The 17,070-nt window shown below is 41.3% G+C and overlaps 1 protein-coding gene across 1 annotated transcript in view; it reads right to left on the reverse strand.

The window, feature by feature from the left end:
* GRIN3A (glutamate ionotropic receptor NMDA type subunit 3A) overlaps positions 1–17,070 on the reverse strand; it is a 66,989-nt gene that overhangs the window by 2,041 nt on the left and 47,878 nt on the right. The window contains exons 4-8 of the mRNA XM_042866256.1: positions 12,371–12,516; positions 10,924–11,039; positions 8,914–9,065; positions 1,352–1,516; positions 556–629 (exon numbers count right to left, since the gene is read on the reverse strand). Coding sequence (XP_042722190.1) covers positions 556–629; positions 1,352–1,516; positions 8,914–9,065; positions 10,924–11,039; positions 12,371–12,516 — 653 coding nt within the window. The remainder of the gene's footprint in view (positions 1–555; positions 630–1,351; positions 1,517–8,913; positions 9,066–10,923; positions 11,040–12,370; positions 12,517–17,070) is intronic.

The following is a 17,070-nucleotide window of genomic DNA, read 5'->3' on the forward strand; positions in this document are numbered from 1 at the left end:
TGGTCCTTATTGCAATAGGTAAGTCTGCTGAGAGACTGTCTGCTCTTCACAGCACACAAGCTATGAACACAAGGCAAGTCTGTCGCCTACTTTTTCAGTAACAAGAGTTAAGACAAAGGCTTTTGAAAGGACTGCATTTTTTCCGGATTTTTTAGTACTTATTCTGAAAAATAATAAAGTTGAAAGTTTTTTAAACATGTGTACCACCTGTCTGGCATTCACTGTGAAGCTATTGCACAGGGCATATTCATCTCCTGGTTCTTATCTGAAGAAAACCAACAGCAACAGACCTAAAAATCTGAAAAGCCTGTGCTCTGAACAGAGTGCTTTTATTCTATTAAGGAAATCGTGAAAGAACAAGATTTCTAGATTTAATGCTTTTTGTTGGAAACTGCTCATTTTTGCTTCGCTTCTTTGTCATGTCATTATTTCTATTTGTTGTTGTTGTTCTTATATTTGATGTGTATTAGATCCATAAATAGATATTCTGGCAGAGAGTACTTCATATCACAGTAATTTCTATAGTTTGTTTTAAAGGCATTCAAAAATTCCTACCTCTTTTCTGCTCGTTTTGTTTTAGTCTGGCGTTTGTCCTCAATAAATGAACTGTTCAGGGCACGATGTAATCTCTAGAGGGAAAAGAAATAAATTACTAAAAGCAAGATTAAAAATAGCTCCATAAATACATAAGCAATTTGGGCTTTGTGTGATGGACTTAAGCATAAATTATTTTGCATTTTCAAGGATACAAGCAATGTCTGTGCTTTGTCATTACAACAATCTATTTTTCCCATGGTTTCCTGAGAAAGGTTACTCTGAAAGGTGGATAGATAGTTGGCAAACAATCCTTGGAGTTATAATTATTCTGAAGAAAAGTCTTAGGAAACGGTGTTATTTTCTAAAGAAGCTCTTTTCACTGTACTGCTTGAAAGCAATAGAAAGTCTTATTTTGCCTTTTTCTGCAACGTAACCTCTTCCTTTACAGCAAACACCTAGAGCAATTTTCTTCTATTATATTCCTTAGAATAATGGCATAAACCAGCCAGCACCTCCTGCACACATCAAAATTTGGGACCTGCTGTAGTACAATAAAATCTTTCAGACTAGGATAACAGTATTGTTTTGGGTGTCCAAAAAAAGGTAAGGTTAAAAGGGCAAATGGAGAATTCTGTGAATTGCGAATAATTCTAGCAACTCCTATATACTTCTGATTTCACCCTTAAGTGAGCCTCTTCAATTTCCAGTAGCTGCTGCCATCCTTCCGATGTCATTCATCACTGCTCTTCTTACAACCTTTTATACACTGCTTTTTTCCAGCATGACTTTCATGGGGTCACTGCTGAATTCTTACCTGGCTTGTATGGAGCCAGTACTTCATCTTGGATTTCTTCTTGAATCGTGGTAGCACCAGTCTGTACACTATGTGCTCCCCAATGGTAGTAAGAATGGATAGAACAAACCCAATGCACAACATCACAAAGAGCCCAGAAAAATGCTTGATGCCCATTTGCAGTGTCTGTGAATAAAATCAAAAGGGGAAGTTAATGAAGAAAGCTGCTGGCTTATTTTAACAGACAGTTATATTTTCTTATTTGGAAATGTGGTCTGAGCGGATACACAGCAGTCTGGATCCTGGTCACAACAAAGCCTTTCTGTGCTGCATGGCTACTTGAGAACTTGGTGTTATGTCACAGCAAATGGGAGTGAGATTCGGGCCATAGAGAGTCATCGCTCTGCTGTCTTGCTAATGAGATGAAGTGCTGAACATCGGAGAATCCAGTACTATCCAGTACTTACGGTGTCTTTGCACTTGCTTTTGTGAAAGCAAATACTGCTTCAAGGAATACAGTCAATGAACTGTAGAGCAAATCTTTCATCAGCAGTGAGCTAAGACTATTCCTATTTTCTGAGAACCAAACACTAACTGCCTTTTTCATGCTCTGCCCTTGATGGAAGGTCATGGAAAAAATGTTTTGAAGTAGTAGCATAAACACAGCATCTCTCCAGTTGTTACATTAATGTAACTGTGTTATGAAAAACAGAGGCACCCTCACCTTGACTTCCCCTGATCCACCCTTTTCATGTAGAGTAGGAAGTCTTTAATTAATTTGGATCTCTTCTTGTCTTCAATCATGTTTGAAGTCTGTGGAATCATGTACAGCAGCAATTATACCAGAAACACCTGAACTGCAATGTGTGGGTCAGGCATGAGTATCATGTACTTTTATTTTCACGCCACCATAACCCACTTATGAATTTATCAACAACTTAAAAATTCTCCCTAATAATTACTGCCCAAATAATACTTGGGAAATATTTCCAAGAATACAAAGTTTACCCTTGTCTTTCTATTGAAGAACTTTATTTGCCTTCTTGGTAAAAATTGCATGGGTAGTAGGGCTATATGCCAGGACATGCCACCTGGATGATGCTGTCACACCTTGAATAATTGACCTGTTGAGTTTGTTGTTTGTGTGGTGAGCACAGGGACTGTGCTTTGTTAGCACAACAACTGTGCAATCTAGAAAATAAATTGGATTTAGTTCAAAGTTAGATCACAGAATTACTGGATCATTAAGGTTGGTAAAATCCTCTAAGATCACCAAGTCCAACCACAACCCATCCCCACCATGCCCAATAACCATGTCCCTCAGTGCTCGACCTCCATGTTTCTTGAACACCTGTAGGGATGGTGACTCCACTGCCATTTCAATGCATCTCCACAAATTGTTCCTGATATCCAACCTGTGATAAATCACAATTTTTGATAAATCTTGTTAAGAGGTTATTTTAAGCTAAAGAGCTAATTTGTGATGAATTCACTGAAATTGAAGGCTCAGCAATCTTTTTTTTTTTTTTTTTAACTGAGTTTCTGACAGCATTATTTCTCTCTTCTGGGTTCTATGCTTGGTTTCTATGCTTGGTTTCTGTTCTTTAGAACACAACGAAAGGAAGCAGTGTAACACATTTCTTTAACAAGAACAGAGCTTCAGTAGTATGAACACTTCTATGCTGCACTGGCAATAGACCATGGCAACTGCAGTGGGGATTCCTGCACACCTCAGACATCTCCAGCTTGAGCTTGGTGATTGATGCCATTATAGCACTAGCTGCAAAAAGAACAGTTGGCCAGCTCTTCACATAAAAAACAACTCTGTTGTCTACAGTAAAGTGTGCTGATTTATGCTGATGAGGTTCTGACTCACTGTCCTGTCAGCTCTGCAGAATAGTTTTCTACCTTCCTTGGAAACAGGAGAAAGAAATTCCAACCCCGGCATCCCAGATGTGTTTTTCACTTGTAATGGATAGCTGCTGAAATTGTCCCAAACAAGACATCTTTCACTGGGAAGGGCAGTGCTGAAACAAGGCTTCAATAGTATTTCATCTAGCAATAAAAAAGATAACACTCTGAAAGAGCTGCCTGATAAACATCAGAGGGAAATCTTGAGAATAAATCGCATGCAAAGAGTTAGAGGAGAAATAACACAGTGTGCCTGACAGTCTGAGTGAGGATCTACACTGAAGTCAGCAGACTTACATACCCTTGTAAAAAGGCAATTTATCAGCTCTTCACAGTTATTCAAGAAGCACACATATGTTAAATAATAGATGAAATCACCTGGTAGGGGTGCCCCTCCTTTTCATAGCATCATGCTGATCAATATGAAAGCAGCAAGCTCCAATACTTCTCTGTGTAGTTCTTTTACATTTGTGGTGTATATAGATTATATTTGGAAAGAGCAGCAATTCACTGCATTCTCTGTATACGATTGCATTCCTCTCTGCTGAAGTGGTCAGGTGCCTAAGTCCTTTGCTGACAACATAAAAACAGCAAATACTTTCTATACTGCAGAACTTTTTAACAATAAAAGCTCATAATGTGCTGTATTCTCTATTAACTGAAGGTGAAAGAACAGTTCTCACTCCACGTCTGTAACCATAAATTGAGAAGGTAGCTCCCTGTCTTTCAGAAGCAACTCAATTACGCCTGTGTGGTGGCTCTGAAGCAATAAGCAACTAAAGGCAGTCCTGTGATAATTGCATGTGATGGGTGGTGAGGACATGCTGGCAACAGCCTCTAAGTCATCTGCTGCTTACACATGGGGAAATTGGCAATTTGTGCAAACCAACAAATACAAGAATGGTTGTGAAGGTATCTGCCTTTTTATATATCCTCAGAGACACATTTCTTATTCACTGACCCACATCTCCAATTGCTACCTAAATAGTCTGCGCTGCCTCTTCAGAGTTGTCTCCTTTTTTCTTTGGGTACTGAGGAGAAGGGAGGTGATGCAGAAAGCTCAATACTTGTCTTCTGCTTGTAGGGGAAAGCAAAAACAGCACACAGTGTTTCATTACTGGATTTAATGTGCAAAACTCCTGCTTTACCCCCGTTACAAGAGACAACAAATAATTTTCTCTCCTTCGTTGTACTGAGAGCAGTGAATAGGCTGTCAAATAATTTGAGGTCTAGAGGTTTGACTAGTTAAAAGCTTCTAAATATCACTGTGGATTCCCTGCAGGTTGACAGCACAGCACAGCTATTAATGCTATACAGTGCTGAACACAACACTAAGTAGAGATGTTATGTTTGTATTAGCTATAATAGTAAAATAAGCTACTCTTTCTGATAGTGTTTTTCCCTCAAAGATTTTAGAAAGCTTTAGTGAGATCAGGCAGTTAGATTTTACAGCACCTTTGTAAAATTCCTCTGAAGAAAGAATTAATTCCAGCTTTACTAGGAATAAATGGATATAAAGAGCAGATTTTTAAAGACATTCAGGCACCTCTGTAGATTTCCAAAATCCTGCTGACACTGATGCTTATATTTAGGTAAGCAGACAGTATTAAAAGCTGTCCCTGTTCCCACATTGTAGTATTTCTTGTAGCTGCAGACAGGCATTCACCCATCCATCCATTCATCCATTCATTCATTCTTCATTCATTTATTATTCTTATGGCTTTGTGTGCTTTCAAAGAAGTGGCAGCATTGAATTAATATATATTTAATCTCTTTAGAGGATTGTCCATGGCAAAGACTGGTGACTATAGCTTCAGGGTGTCAAGTGTCAAATTTTAAGATACTGTAAATAACTTCGTCTCACATTACAAGTTCCTTTCCCCTCCTGAGAAAAGTTCTGCACAGAACTGGATAAAACTCTCTTCTGTAATCAATCCTTTTCATTTAACTCATACATTACTCAACTCCTGTCAGCAGTAGGAAGAACAACAACACAAATACCATCAGAATTAGGCAGTGGGCTGTCTGTTTCTGTGACATTACAGGCTGATGAATTGGGAGTAATAATTCTGCCTCCTAACATACACAACTCTTTTCTCCATTTGGACAGGTGAATCTAAATCTGATATTCATTTTCTAAGGAGCTCAAAAACACTTTTCCGTACTGTGCTGCACGACTCAATACTCACATACTTGTTTCCCAAGGACCATGTGGAAAGCAGTTTTCTTCCTTGAGCACGTGCAGACGTCATTAGATCATCCCACAAAGATACAACCCCTTTGCAATGTAGTGTCTGTGGTTTTATGACAACCTTTGTCAAGTTTCCAGTCCTGCAGTGAGCAAGGGCCAGCTCTCCTCCCACACAGTATACGTGCAGGCTGAGGAAATCCTGACAGCAGTAACTTTGTTCCCACTCTTTGTATAGTTTTACATGGACTGATATAACCACATGTGACTGATGGAGGCTTTTCTTGATTAGCCAAATAAACACAAGCACTGCTTTTCTTCTTGTGGGGGGCCTCCCTGACATTTGCAGTGCACCAGTGACAAGCAAGTAAACCAGAGCTTCAGGGAGATGGGGAGAAACCCAGCTGTTGTAAAGTGACAACAAAATGGAATCCTTGAGGACACTGGTCAAACTTAGAGCACAAAGACTGATTGCCAGATGACAATGGGATAAAATTACGGCAGGATGAACAAGGCACTGTCTGATGATGTATCCTGTGCAATACTGAGGCCAAGGATCACCAGTGCAGGCACCAGACACAGCAAACCAAGTTTTGGCAATTTCTTCCAAGATTCCAGAAAACAGCCATTGGTGGATTCCACCACTGATGAGAAAGGATGAAGGAACCATGCTGTCACTGCATGCAATACAGGATAGCGTGACTTCTTGTTCCTTCTATTATTTGTTAGGACTGAATTGCCAGTCCATGTGCCAGTCAGTCTTCAAGCTCCAGAGCTTCAGTTATATTACACTTATGAATGGAGAATAATCAACCTTTCCAATTAAATGGAAGTTAAAATTTAAATAATAACATTTTTGAAAATGTCCCATAATAGCTATTAAGAAGTCTGTATATATAGCTAGCTGCCTCCAGCAGCTGACCATCCCCTGGACCATAACGGGCCGTTCTCTTTCATACTTTCCTGAGAAACCTCTCAGTGCCAACTCACCTCCTGAGCACTCTACCTTGATCACTGCTAATTGGTCCTAACAGTAAATACCACTGCTAACTGATGTGCAGCTTTCCTGTTCAGGTTATTCACTGCCTGTGGTAACAACTGCTCAGTGCTCAAGCTGTTCCACTCCCATGAGCAGGAAGCTGCAAAGCTGCCAGTTCCCAAAAGTTCCATAGGAAGAAGGAATTTACAGTCCCACCTTGGTTCATCCTTTTCTTGACTAGCTGTTCTGATTCATGCTGACATGGCAATGGGAGAGGAACAGCAGACTGAGGAATGTCTAAATGTATTACAAGTAAACTGAAAATGCCGCAATTATTAGGTCCAGGTGTATCCTTCCACACAATGCTGTGCTCCAGGTAGAGGCACACAAAGAAATATGTTTGAAGCTAGAGCATTGCAATTTTACATAAGGGGTATTCATGTGGTACTGCTACTGATCAGCCATCAGTGGGAACAGTAAAGGTTACCAGCTACTGCTTTCTGGGCAATAAAAAGCTTGTTCTTATTACAAAAGTAACAAATTCTGTTCTAATTCTAGGGTCTGGCATCAGAGGAGATGGATAGATCAGCATTTCCCTGGTGCAAATACTAGTATAAGAAGGGAAGGGAAGAACAAGGAAAGGAAGCAGAAGATTCAAATGTATCAAAATGTTCACAGTGGAGGAAGGTGGAGTCTGAATCATCTCGAGACTTTGTTGGTATCTAGAAGGGAAGAAGCTAGGGAAAGATACAGGCTTGGACACGGAGCATTCCCTTCATGTCTTTTGTCTGTGTGACTGTTGAGCTCTCACTAATAGAATCTTAAGCACTTAACACACATGACACATTTAACTGGAACTTCTGACAGCATCTTTTGGGGCTGCTGCAGTTAGGCTTTTGGGTAAAGGTGTCACATGCTGATGTAAGTGACAATAACATGGTAAAGCTGCCTTCCAATGTGGTTAAAGCCTCTGAACCACAGAGGCTCATGTTACGTTTTCACACTTAGTGCAGGGTCACTTTTAATTCAGAAGACATGGGGCTTTGCCTTGCTCTGACTTTAGATTGTTCCAAAAGATAGTTTTCTGGCCAATTTTTGACCTCTCTGCCCTCTTTTAAAATGCAAACACTTAATAAAAGTATTTAATTGCTTCACTGGGAATTAATAACAAAGTAAGTCTGTTTCTCCAGCTTTAAGACAGTTAGGGTAATTAATATAATTATCATCTGGTAATTTTCATGTGATGTAATTCAAAAGACTGTGTTAAAGTGCAGAATTAAAAAAGGCCACTGAATGAAGTGCTTGTCAGGAACAAATTTGTAAGCTCCATTAAAAGCAAATTCCTCCAACAACTGTCTTGTTAGATCATATAATCTTTAGATAACCCAGATCAAAAATAGCAGTGAATGCACATTTAACTATACTTTTGTGTGTCTATGTATATTGAAGCAATCACAAAAAATTGAGTAGGTTGAATAAAAATAAACTGGATTTTCAGATGACCACTGAAGAGCAGGAGTCAGAGCTCTAGGAGCCTGTACTTCCTTTACAGGAGAAACTGGCCATGCTACTACATCCCTGGACAACAGGAGGGTTGGTTTAACACTCGGCTAAACCTGCTCTGAAGAGGAGACAACAAACTCTAGCCATGTGCTTTGTGAGAACACGTAACTGATGTCTTTTGGAACACCTCTGAGTTAAAAATCTATGTTCTGAGCGGCAGGCATGCTGGATCTTTTGATTTCTCAGTACTTTATCTTTTTTACTTGACAGTCTTGAGAACTTGAGAAAAACTGCTATTCCGATAAGAGCAGTCTTTTTTCTCATAAATAATGCCTATATCTTCAGCTGCCACAAGCTGGCATAACTCCTCTGATTTAATACCAGTCTGTAAATCCATGAGGATTTGCTTCCATTTCCTGTAACTGTACTTCGACATGAGAACTGCTTCTTGTTCTTGTCAGTACTCAGCACTGTCTTTTGGTGGGCCATTTCTTTTATGAACTGTTTTTGGTATAACAGCCTGCTACCTATGCTAGGAAGTGGCTAGGGTTACATCAGTAACTTGGGGTGTATTAAATTCCCGCTGTCTCTGCTTCTTTCACTCCTGTCATTATTTGTGTATGCAGCCACCACTGCAGAGTGAGATGGTCCAGAATCCATGGCAGCGGTGATGCACATAATGGAGTGGAATCAGACAGATCTGTTGTACAGCAAGCAGATCACATTTTCTAACACAACATTACATATCCTGTTTGTCCCCAGATGTGCTCTCTGACGCGTGCTCTGCAAGCCTAACATAGCAGCACCGCCTTGCTGATGTTTTCCTTGTGCTCTGACCTCAATGCTTTTGAGAGTAACGCCTCCTGCTTCTAATGCTTAATGCTTCTCTGCAGCTGCATGCCATCTCTATGTCTGTGTCATGTGGAGAATGAAGAGAAGTAATTGGCAAGTTGGGCGCAACCTCAGCACTTTCAATTAGGTCACACATCATTCATCATTTACCTCTGTGACAGCAAAGCTTCTTTTCCCACACGGAACAACTTTGTACCACTTGTCATGCAGAACATCCATGAAGCCATGGGATTTGTACTGGCTTATCAGCTCGGAGATGTTGGAGGTGAGTGGAGAGTTGGGGGGAAGACCAATGCCATATCCTGGAAGGAAAAACAACAGTCATCTCTCTTACTGGCTTTTTTTGCTGAAGTGCATTGTTTTATACTATCAACTGCCAGCACGGCAGAGCAGGCTGGTGTTCAAACCTGGATGCTTTCCATGGACTGAAAATGCTGAGATGAGACTTCTTCGTGTGCAAGTAGCTTAATACAAACAGGATATGTAGCTTCAAAATGATTACAGTCACATAAGTAGTATGTAAAAATGGAGATTCAAAAAACCTAAGATGTCAGTACAGACAGATGAATAAATCTGTCGTGTCCAGAAGCACAGCCTTCACACTGCTTTTACCATAGGTTCTTCTGGTTTACATTGCAGAGGAGCCTTAATGCCAAGTAAATGACTATGTATCCCTTTACACTGTTAGAGCGGTGGATGTGACTGTGGTGTCAGATGTGACATTTTTTCTTCCTGTGTATTTTTTGATGAGAAGCTGCACACATGCCCATGGGAGTAGTCTGTATTCTCTTCACCAAAATTTAAGCCCCAGGGGCTGGGGCTTTCCTTTATTGCTGTTCTGCTCTGGACAGAATTTAATTATTATTTGTTGTTTGGCCACTTCAGGGTGCTGGTACAGGACTAAGTGCAGCAGGGTTCAGGAACTATAAATGTGGCCTGCTGCTTTAGAGAAGGGTGTATATTGTGCCTATATTTGTAGCTGAATATATCTGCTAACAATGAAGAAATCGTTTCAGAGAAAGCACAACCAGGGCTCGTTAATACATTTTCGGCACTTTTAACAGTTTCTCAGTCGGGTGCTATAAAAGACCAGCTCTTTTAAAATGTATATTTGAGGGTTGCTTTTTTTTCTGCCTTCTGTAACTGACTCAAAGTTGTGAAAGCTGGTGGTTTCCTTCAGTAGAGCTGACCTGAGACTTACATAACTACACGTGCATGGTGGAACATGCTGCTGCGCACACATCCTGCTACAGCCTGGGCTCTGAGCATCTGTCCTCCTCAGTAACACAAAGACAGGAAGAAAACGTATTGCTTTCAAGTCTCTGGTGCGAATTCAAACAGGAAACACTGACAGAGTGAAATTAAACATTCTAGAAAATCTCTTGAGCTGCTGGCTTGTAGCTAAAATTAATTTATCTCTCGGCTTCCACCAGTCTTCCTTCCTTTTGCCTTCCTCTTTCAGCTGCAGCAGTTCTTTAGGAGATTGTTTTAATGTGCAATTGGAACAGCCAGCCAAAGCAATTGCTCTTGGAGGGAGGGAAGGAGGAACTTCAATCGCTTTCACTGCCCATCTATTGCAAAAGTGATTCCTGAAGATTAACAGTGCTAAGTGTTTGCTCATGCTGCATGTGGCTCCTGACCAGCTTTGCTTCCATGCTGCCTTCTACTCTGCCCCTCTGAATACAGCAGGGCTGCAGGACCAGTAAGGCTCTGCAATTTGGATGCACTTAGCAACAGATCCAGCAGGGATCCCACCTGGCCTTTAGAAAGGCAATGGTGAAATTGTGGAACGGCATTCTGAATACACTTCACTGAATTCTGAAAAGCGAGCCTAGAGAAGCAAGCCTTATCTCAGGAGCAGCTTTATTTCAGTGCGAGCAGTGGGATGGGCTGTGCCTCCTGCCTGCTGGAGACAGACCACATGAGTACTGAATAATTCCTATACAGAGTATGGCAACAGATGGTGTGAGTGATCTGAAAGCTCAAAAAATACACAAAAAAGGGCAAAGCCTTGGCTCTGCTTAGTCACTCAGAATGCTACCCATTAGCTTAAAGGGGTCCTCAGTTTCACATAAGCAGTTTCAATCAGAATACCAAATTACAATATAGCAAATGCAACATATGTGAAATAAAGCACCATGCTGTAAAATTCATTATTACCTTCAATGGCAAAGGGCTTTCCCACAGTTAGAAGCTTGCAGTCGGCATCTATGGATACTTCGTAGTCCAAGAGAGCTTTATCCATAATGAAGGCATCAAGTTTCTCTGGGTCATTCCTGCATTCAGCATCAAAGTCACAAACAGAAACACTTCACAGTCCAAGACAGAGGTGCGCACTGAACATTTATCTGTCTGGTTCTCTGGAGGCATAGCAAAGGGAATCAGGAACTTGTACTTTAAATGCTAAACTGATAGACATTTTGAAGGAGGGAACTGCATGAAAGACACAACCTTTGTGCACCCAAAGCAGGGCAGCAGGGCTAGGGCTTACTTCACTCTCATGAAATACCTGATCTGAAAAATGGAAAAGACTACAAGCCAGACTTTGGCTCAGCTGAAAAGCAGCACACAACATTATTGGAGGAGAAGAACAAAATTGTTAATACACTTGTGCTGTCTTGGTTTTCTTTGTGATGTCGAAATTGAGATCATTAGAGCAAAAATGCAAGAGGATAACTCATACAAAAGTGTTCCTCTTCCTTTCTCCTGAGCATGTGGTAAATTAATTTCCTTCTCTCAGATCAGCTCTTCTCTGTGCTAAGCCTTTGTGAACGCAGAGGATTCAATTTTACTAACCTAATAATTAGTGAATAGCACACCTACAAAAGCTGATGGTACAAAAGAACAGTTGCACTGCGTGCTTTCATGTGACCAAAGGGCTGCACCTTCCATCTTCATCCTTGTAAGGGTCAGGATGTTCTCCTGACAAAAAGTTACATTACTTTTTTGATCTTACAGAATGATTCCAGCTTAACTCAAGCAAAGGACTGCCTTTATTTTATCATTAGGATGGCTCTGGGAAAAATGTGTAAAAAAGAAGCAACTTCTTGTGGAAATTCCTGAGTCCATCCATTATGCAACTTCTGTGCGTAAAATGCAGTATTTCAGGTGTGTCATCACTTCTGCAGTGTCCTAGCAGAAAGAATCAATTGTATGATTCCAGATTGATAGCCACAACTGTCCTTTGAAACATAAAGACATGATTCCCTAAAGCAAGTTTCAGTTACTTTTTACATGTCTAATACTTTTATTCATTTTAATGACAAACGCTCTAAGGGTTCTCCCTGACAAACTCTCCTACTAGCATGCTGAAGATGCTAAGGATCTTCATTCTCAACTTTTACCTGGACAGCAATGTTTTTTTCTGAGCGTTTATCACTGCCTGGTAAAGGTCTCCCATGCACAGAAGATTGCCAGAATTTAAACACTGCCTATGCTTGATGGCAGCCTAGCAGTTAACGCAATATACCACTTCCTGTGCTTTCCAAGTACCCCTCCATGTAGGTGACCACATGCTTGCAGAAGTGAAAGTGGGAAGCTCATCACCACCTCACTGCCGCGTGTTCTGGCCGATGGACCAGATGTGCTGTTGCATGCAGAGGCTCACTTTAGATATGCTACTCCATCTGGGGTTGCAGGGACATTGTACCGCCGCATGTACTCGTGCATCTCGGGGAAGCTTTGCCTCACGTAGTCTTCTGCGCTGCTTTCTCGCACAGTTCCAAAGCGAAACCCTTGGGACGGGTGATGGAGCTAAGGAGGTGAAATGACAGATTAGCAGCATCATTCACACAGGGTAACTTGGTCTCATTTGTGAACGTTTGTCAGAAATTCTCAGTGCTCATAGGCCTGTATCAAATCTTTTCCTACAGCCAGCTTGTCATTTCACTGAAGTACACACAGACTTACCAGATCACTCATCAGCCTGTTTATGTACTCAGGATTTTCTTCACACCATGAAATATATTTCCCTTGAGACACTTAGGACCCCACAATCTAAGTGTGGTATAATTTGTCAGTCAAAGTTTCAGCAAGTATCAGGACAACCTTCCATACATGCTAGGACCCACTTCCTGAAGCTCTGGTTAGACAGCAGAGTCTGTGTTATGGAATAATACTGAAGTTTACTCTTCTGCAGAAGGGTAACACCACCTTTTCATTTCTAGAAACTGGGAAATCAAGTCCCAGACCACTTCTGTCTTCATTATCATTCTCTGCAGAGAAACTGAGACTGAATAGTTGTGGACATTAAGTCTTCCTTGGCTGAAAGGAGAAGAACACCCACAGTACAGCCAGTTATACATACAATTTTTGTACAGAAAGTAGACACAGTTGTGCATCCTTTTCACAACTGGCAAGCAGTTTAATACCATCTGCATTAAAGTCTGGAATTGCTTAGATGTTCGTAAATTTCAGAGACCTGTGTTTCTACAGTATCCTCTTTGTCTTGGGAGCACTTAATACACCTGAAAATGAAATTTTAATGGTTCAGGCAGTGCCCTCTAGTAAGTCAAACACTGCCCCAAGATAGCTGCATGTTGCCAAGAGCAGGCTAATTGGAAGGCCTTCAGCAACGTGCCTGCCTTTGAAAAGTCAAGATTTCAGAGCTCAGTAAAGCTAAGGCTGAAGAAGATGGGTTCTGCTTGCTTCCTAGGAAGCTGAAGGTCTCCACAGCAGTCTGTAATGATGATCTCACCATGGCCATGCTCTGCTTTGCAAAGAGCAAGCAGAGAGGCATTCTGCCAATCCATCTGTCTCCCTGCATTATCATCTATGCAAAAGAGAGTGCAGAGCAACACAAAGTTGTACAGAAGACTTTGCCCACTCTTCAATGACACTGTGGATAAAAGACTATTCCTGGCTTTTAGAAAAATAACACGTATGATGTAAACTCATCAACATCTAGTTCAGTCTGAAAGGAATAGGAAGGGTATTTCAATGGTATTCTGATTATTGTGGAACCTGTAGTTTATTTCTGGAAAGTGGGCAGGTGCTTTTTCCACACTGTGCTCTGCTGACCTGGCTCTTGTGTCGCAACCCAGAAATAAGCCCTGCAAATCTGTGGGCATGGAGTGAGTCTGAACATGTTTTTTGAGTTGTCCTGGCCTGGATGACATGAGGATGCACAACGCAAGGACTGCCTCCATCAGGAGCTGGCCACCAAGCACACTGTGCCAGAAGGTCTGTGGGCGCAGAGGGAAATGTTCTTGCCTGTAAGTGTGGAAGCAGCATTTAAGTGCCAGAAGACATAAATAACAGAGAGTGGTTTTGTGACAATACATCATGGAGCTTTCCAGCACAATGTTGTCCATCTAGGTCTAGTCTAGCTTCCACACATCAAGGATAACTTCCATAAAGAATGAACTTGGACAGGCTCTATGTACTTACGCTGTCCTAGGAAGTAATCACCACAGTAAATGTCAGTTCTTCAGGTTTTATTTGTTGTCAGTTTCAGTGAAGAAAGAAACAACATCACAAGGTCTAGACTCTGACCTATATTAACCTTCCAAGGCAGCTTAGGTGTTTGCTGTGACATTTGTGGTCCACCCAGTAATGGCAACTGTAGTGCAACAACTGATCTGAAGACAGAGACGGCTGATGCCTGAGCTCACTGGAAAGCATCTTGCTCTGTCACCAGCAAAACAATTCTAGACTCCATGGGAAAGACAGGAACAGAGAAAATAATTGAGCCTATCTCAATTTAATTTTCTGTCCCAACAGTTTTATGTAGGACTTTCTGTGCTTTGCTCTATGTTGGGCATATTGTCAAATTTCACCACAAATAATAACAACAGAGGAACATGGATTAGACCAGAAGTCCATCTGGCTTAATATCCTGTCTCCAGCAACACCATATGTCTGGTGGGAAGTCTGGAAAAGTCTGTATAGGAAAGTTGTGCAGTGCACACAGTGAACACAGTGCTCTTCCTGCTTCCAGCATTCTATGTTTTTTCTTAAGAATAATTATGTGTCTGCAAGTCTGTATTTGGTGACTCTTGACTCTTTTTATGAAGGATAAATCTTAATAGTATTCTAATCCTGTATGCCTCTTGTCACTTCTGCTTTCTTCTTACTGCTGCTTATTCACATGAGGAAAAGGCTTACTTTCAGCTATACTGAGCAGCGGACTAACAAAGCAAAATGCTGCCAAAAGCAGATAATGGACTACCTGCGCTACCCTTGCTGCCTAATCCACTAAGGCTCCTGAGGGCTACTTGCTTCAGTGGAAGATAAAAACTTCAGGATTGAAACAAGGCTCTTCGGCTTTCATTGTGGTGTCACTGTTGCTTTCTTACTTTCAGTAGTCATCTCTGGGAAGATTCTGTGAAAAGACGGAAACCAAAGTATCTGTATGCTAAGAGTACAGGTAAATGGCAGTCTTTGTGTGAGTCTTGCCTTAGTAATTGTCTTTTTAGATTTTTCTTTCCTGTTTCTCATGCTGTTTCTTCTGTGTTTCTCAGACCTGATGAGTTCTATAACAAAAACAGATCTTTCCAAAAACAGATAACAGGATCCTAATGCCTAGGACTTAGAGAAATCCCTGAAAACCTGACTCTAAACAAATCCGCATTTGAAGAATCACAATCTGGAGATTCAGGAGTGGATTTATTTTTTAAACTGGTGATTGTGGGAGACAGTTACTTAGTGTTGGTATCACTAATAGCAAATATAAAGGCTGGTTTTCACTCAGAAGATAAAGCTGTCCAAATTACAGGAATTTCTAGATACGCAGAGACTGCATTTCTGTGTAAACTCCACTGAGTTTTTTTTACTCTAAGCCTAGCCGGTACTTAAGGTGAATAACCACCACAAAGCACACCTTGGGCAAAATGTGTGTAGTGACCTGGAGATCTGCTGGTGATGCTACTATGTTTAAAATAAATAAATGCAATGACTGCAGATCCATCTCCAAGTGGTGGTATGAGCTTTCTTGGCACTCAGCTCAGCTAACATTACAAGAGCCCTCCAAAATCAGGTATCTATCTATTGCTGTAAGAAATCAAAGGATCAGAGTTTGTCTTCATCTAGAGAGAAGCTTTCATCCTCTGCATGAAGCAAGAAATTCCCACTCTGATAATGCACTGAACAAACTAAAAAGACAGTTAAGGATACAGAAGATATCCCTCTTTATTCATCTCTTTCTCAGCCATACTTCCCTTCTAAAGGCCTGGGAGACGAAGAAATCACTCTTTATTCCAGAAGGATCATTGCTCCTGAATGTAAGGACTGCTCAACCAGTAGTGCACTTCCATGCACTGCACAAGAACTGAGTATTGCTGCCACGCATGGGACTGCCTTCTGTGAGCTGGCATTTGGATGTCAGGCAGCAAGACCACCATCACAAACTGCACGCTGCAGTGCAGAGCGACGGATCTGGAGAAGCAGAAGAGCAGCACCAGGAGCTGTGGGAGGATGGAGCAGAGCCCTGCTGCACCTGGAGGGATCTGGGTGCATTAACCGTAGTTGAGAACTGAAGGGAGATGGATGGTTTGCAGTCTTTCAGACTGAGTCCTTCCAAAATGAATCGTTCTGTAAATAATGCTGGTAGGATTATCACCTTAAAAGCTGAACATAAGAGATACCTGACATTCCCAGAGGTTAACTAAAGCTCTAGGCTGCATCCCATTAGAATATGATATCTGTGCTGGCCTGGCAATGGAACAGTATGCATAAAACCAGATTTATGGAGTAGTTAAAATACTTCCTGGGTTAAAAAGCTATTTCGTGTTGGTGGGTAGTGGCTCTCCTAAAAAAAGGAATATTGAATACTGCCAGCTAACAATTGCACTTTTGCAGCTGAAATGGTCGAGATGAAGGATTTCACAAAATCACAGAATTGCAGGTGTTGGAAGGGACTTCTGGAGATTGAGTCCAATCTTCCTGCTAAAGCAAATCTCCTATCATATTTTGCATTAGTAAAATTAATTGTTTTATATATGAAGCACTGGTGCATACCATGAATGGCTATGCTAATTCGGTTTCTCCCAGATTTTGTAAACCATCTCCTTTATGCTATGAGAGCTACTGCATGTGAGGCTGTGAGACATGTGGTGCCTACCATTCAGACCTGGGATAGTGTCTGGGGCCAACTCAAGAAAGAAGATATGGCCACGAGAGCCCTTGCAGGAGAGGGATGCAGAACCAGATGGAGCTGAGTACTCAGCTTCTTCAGTCTGTAGTCTGACTGCACAGATGCAGGGCTGTGAAATACAGGACCTAACGATCTTGGTGCATAGATCTAGGGCAGACAGATCAGGAAGATGACTCATCTTCTATGAAGACAGAACTCTTGGGAGGCCTATGAAA

This window comes from Lagopus leucura, unplaced genomic scaffold (assembly GCF_019238085.1).
Source record: "Lagopus leucura isolate 7727_CA_CO unplaced genomic scaffold, USGS_WTPT01 Super-Scaffold_810, whole genome shotgun sequence".
NCBI classification, from domain to species: domain Eukaryota; kingdom Metazoa; phylum Chordata; class Aves; order Galliformes; family Phasianidae; genus Lagopus; species Lagopus leucura.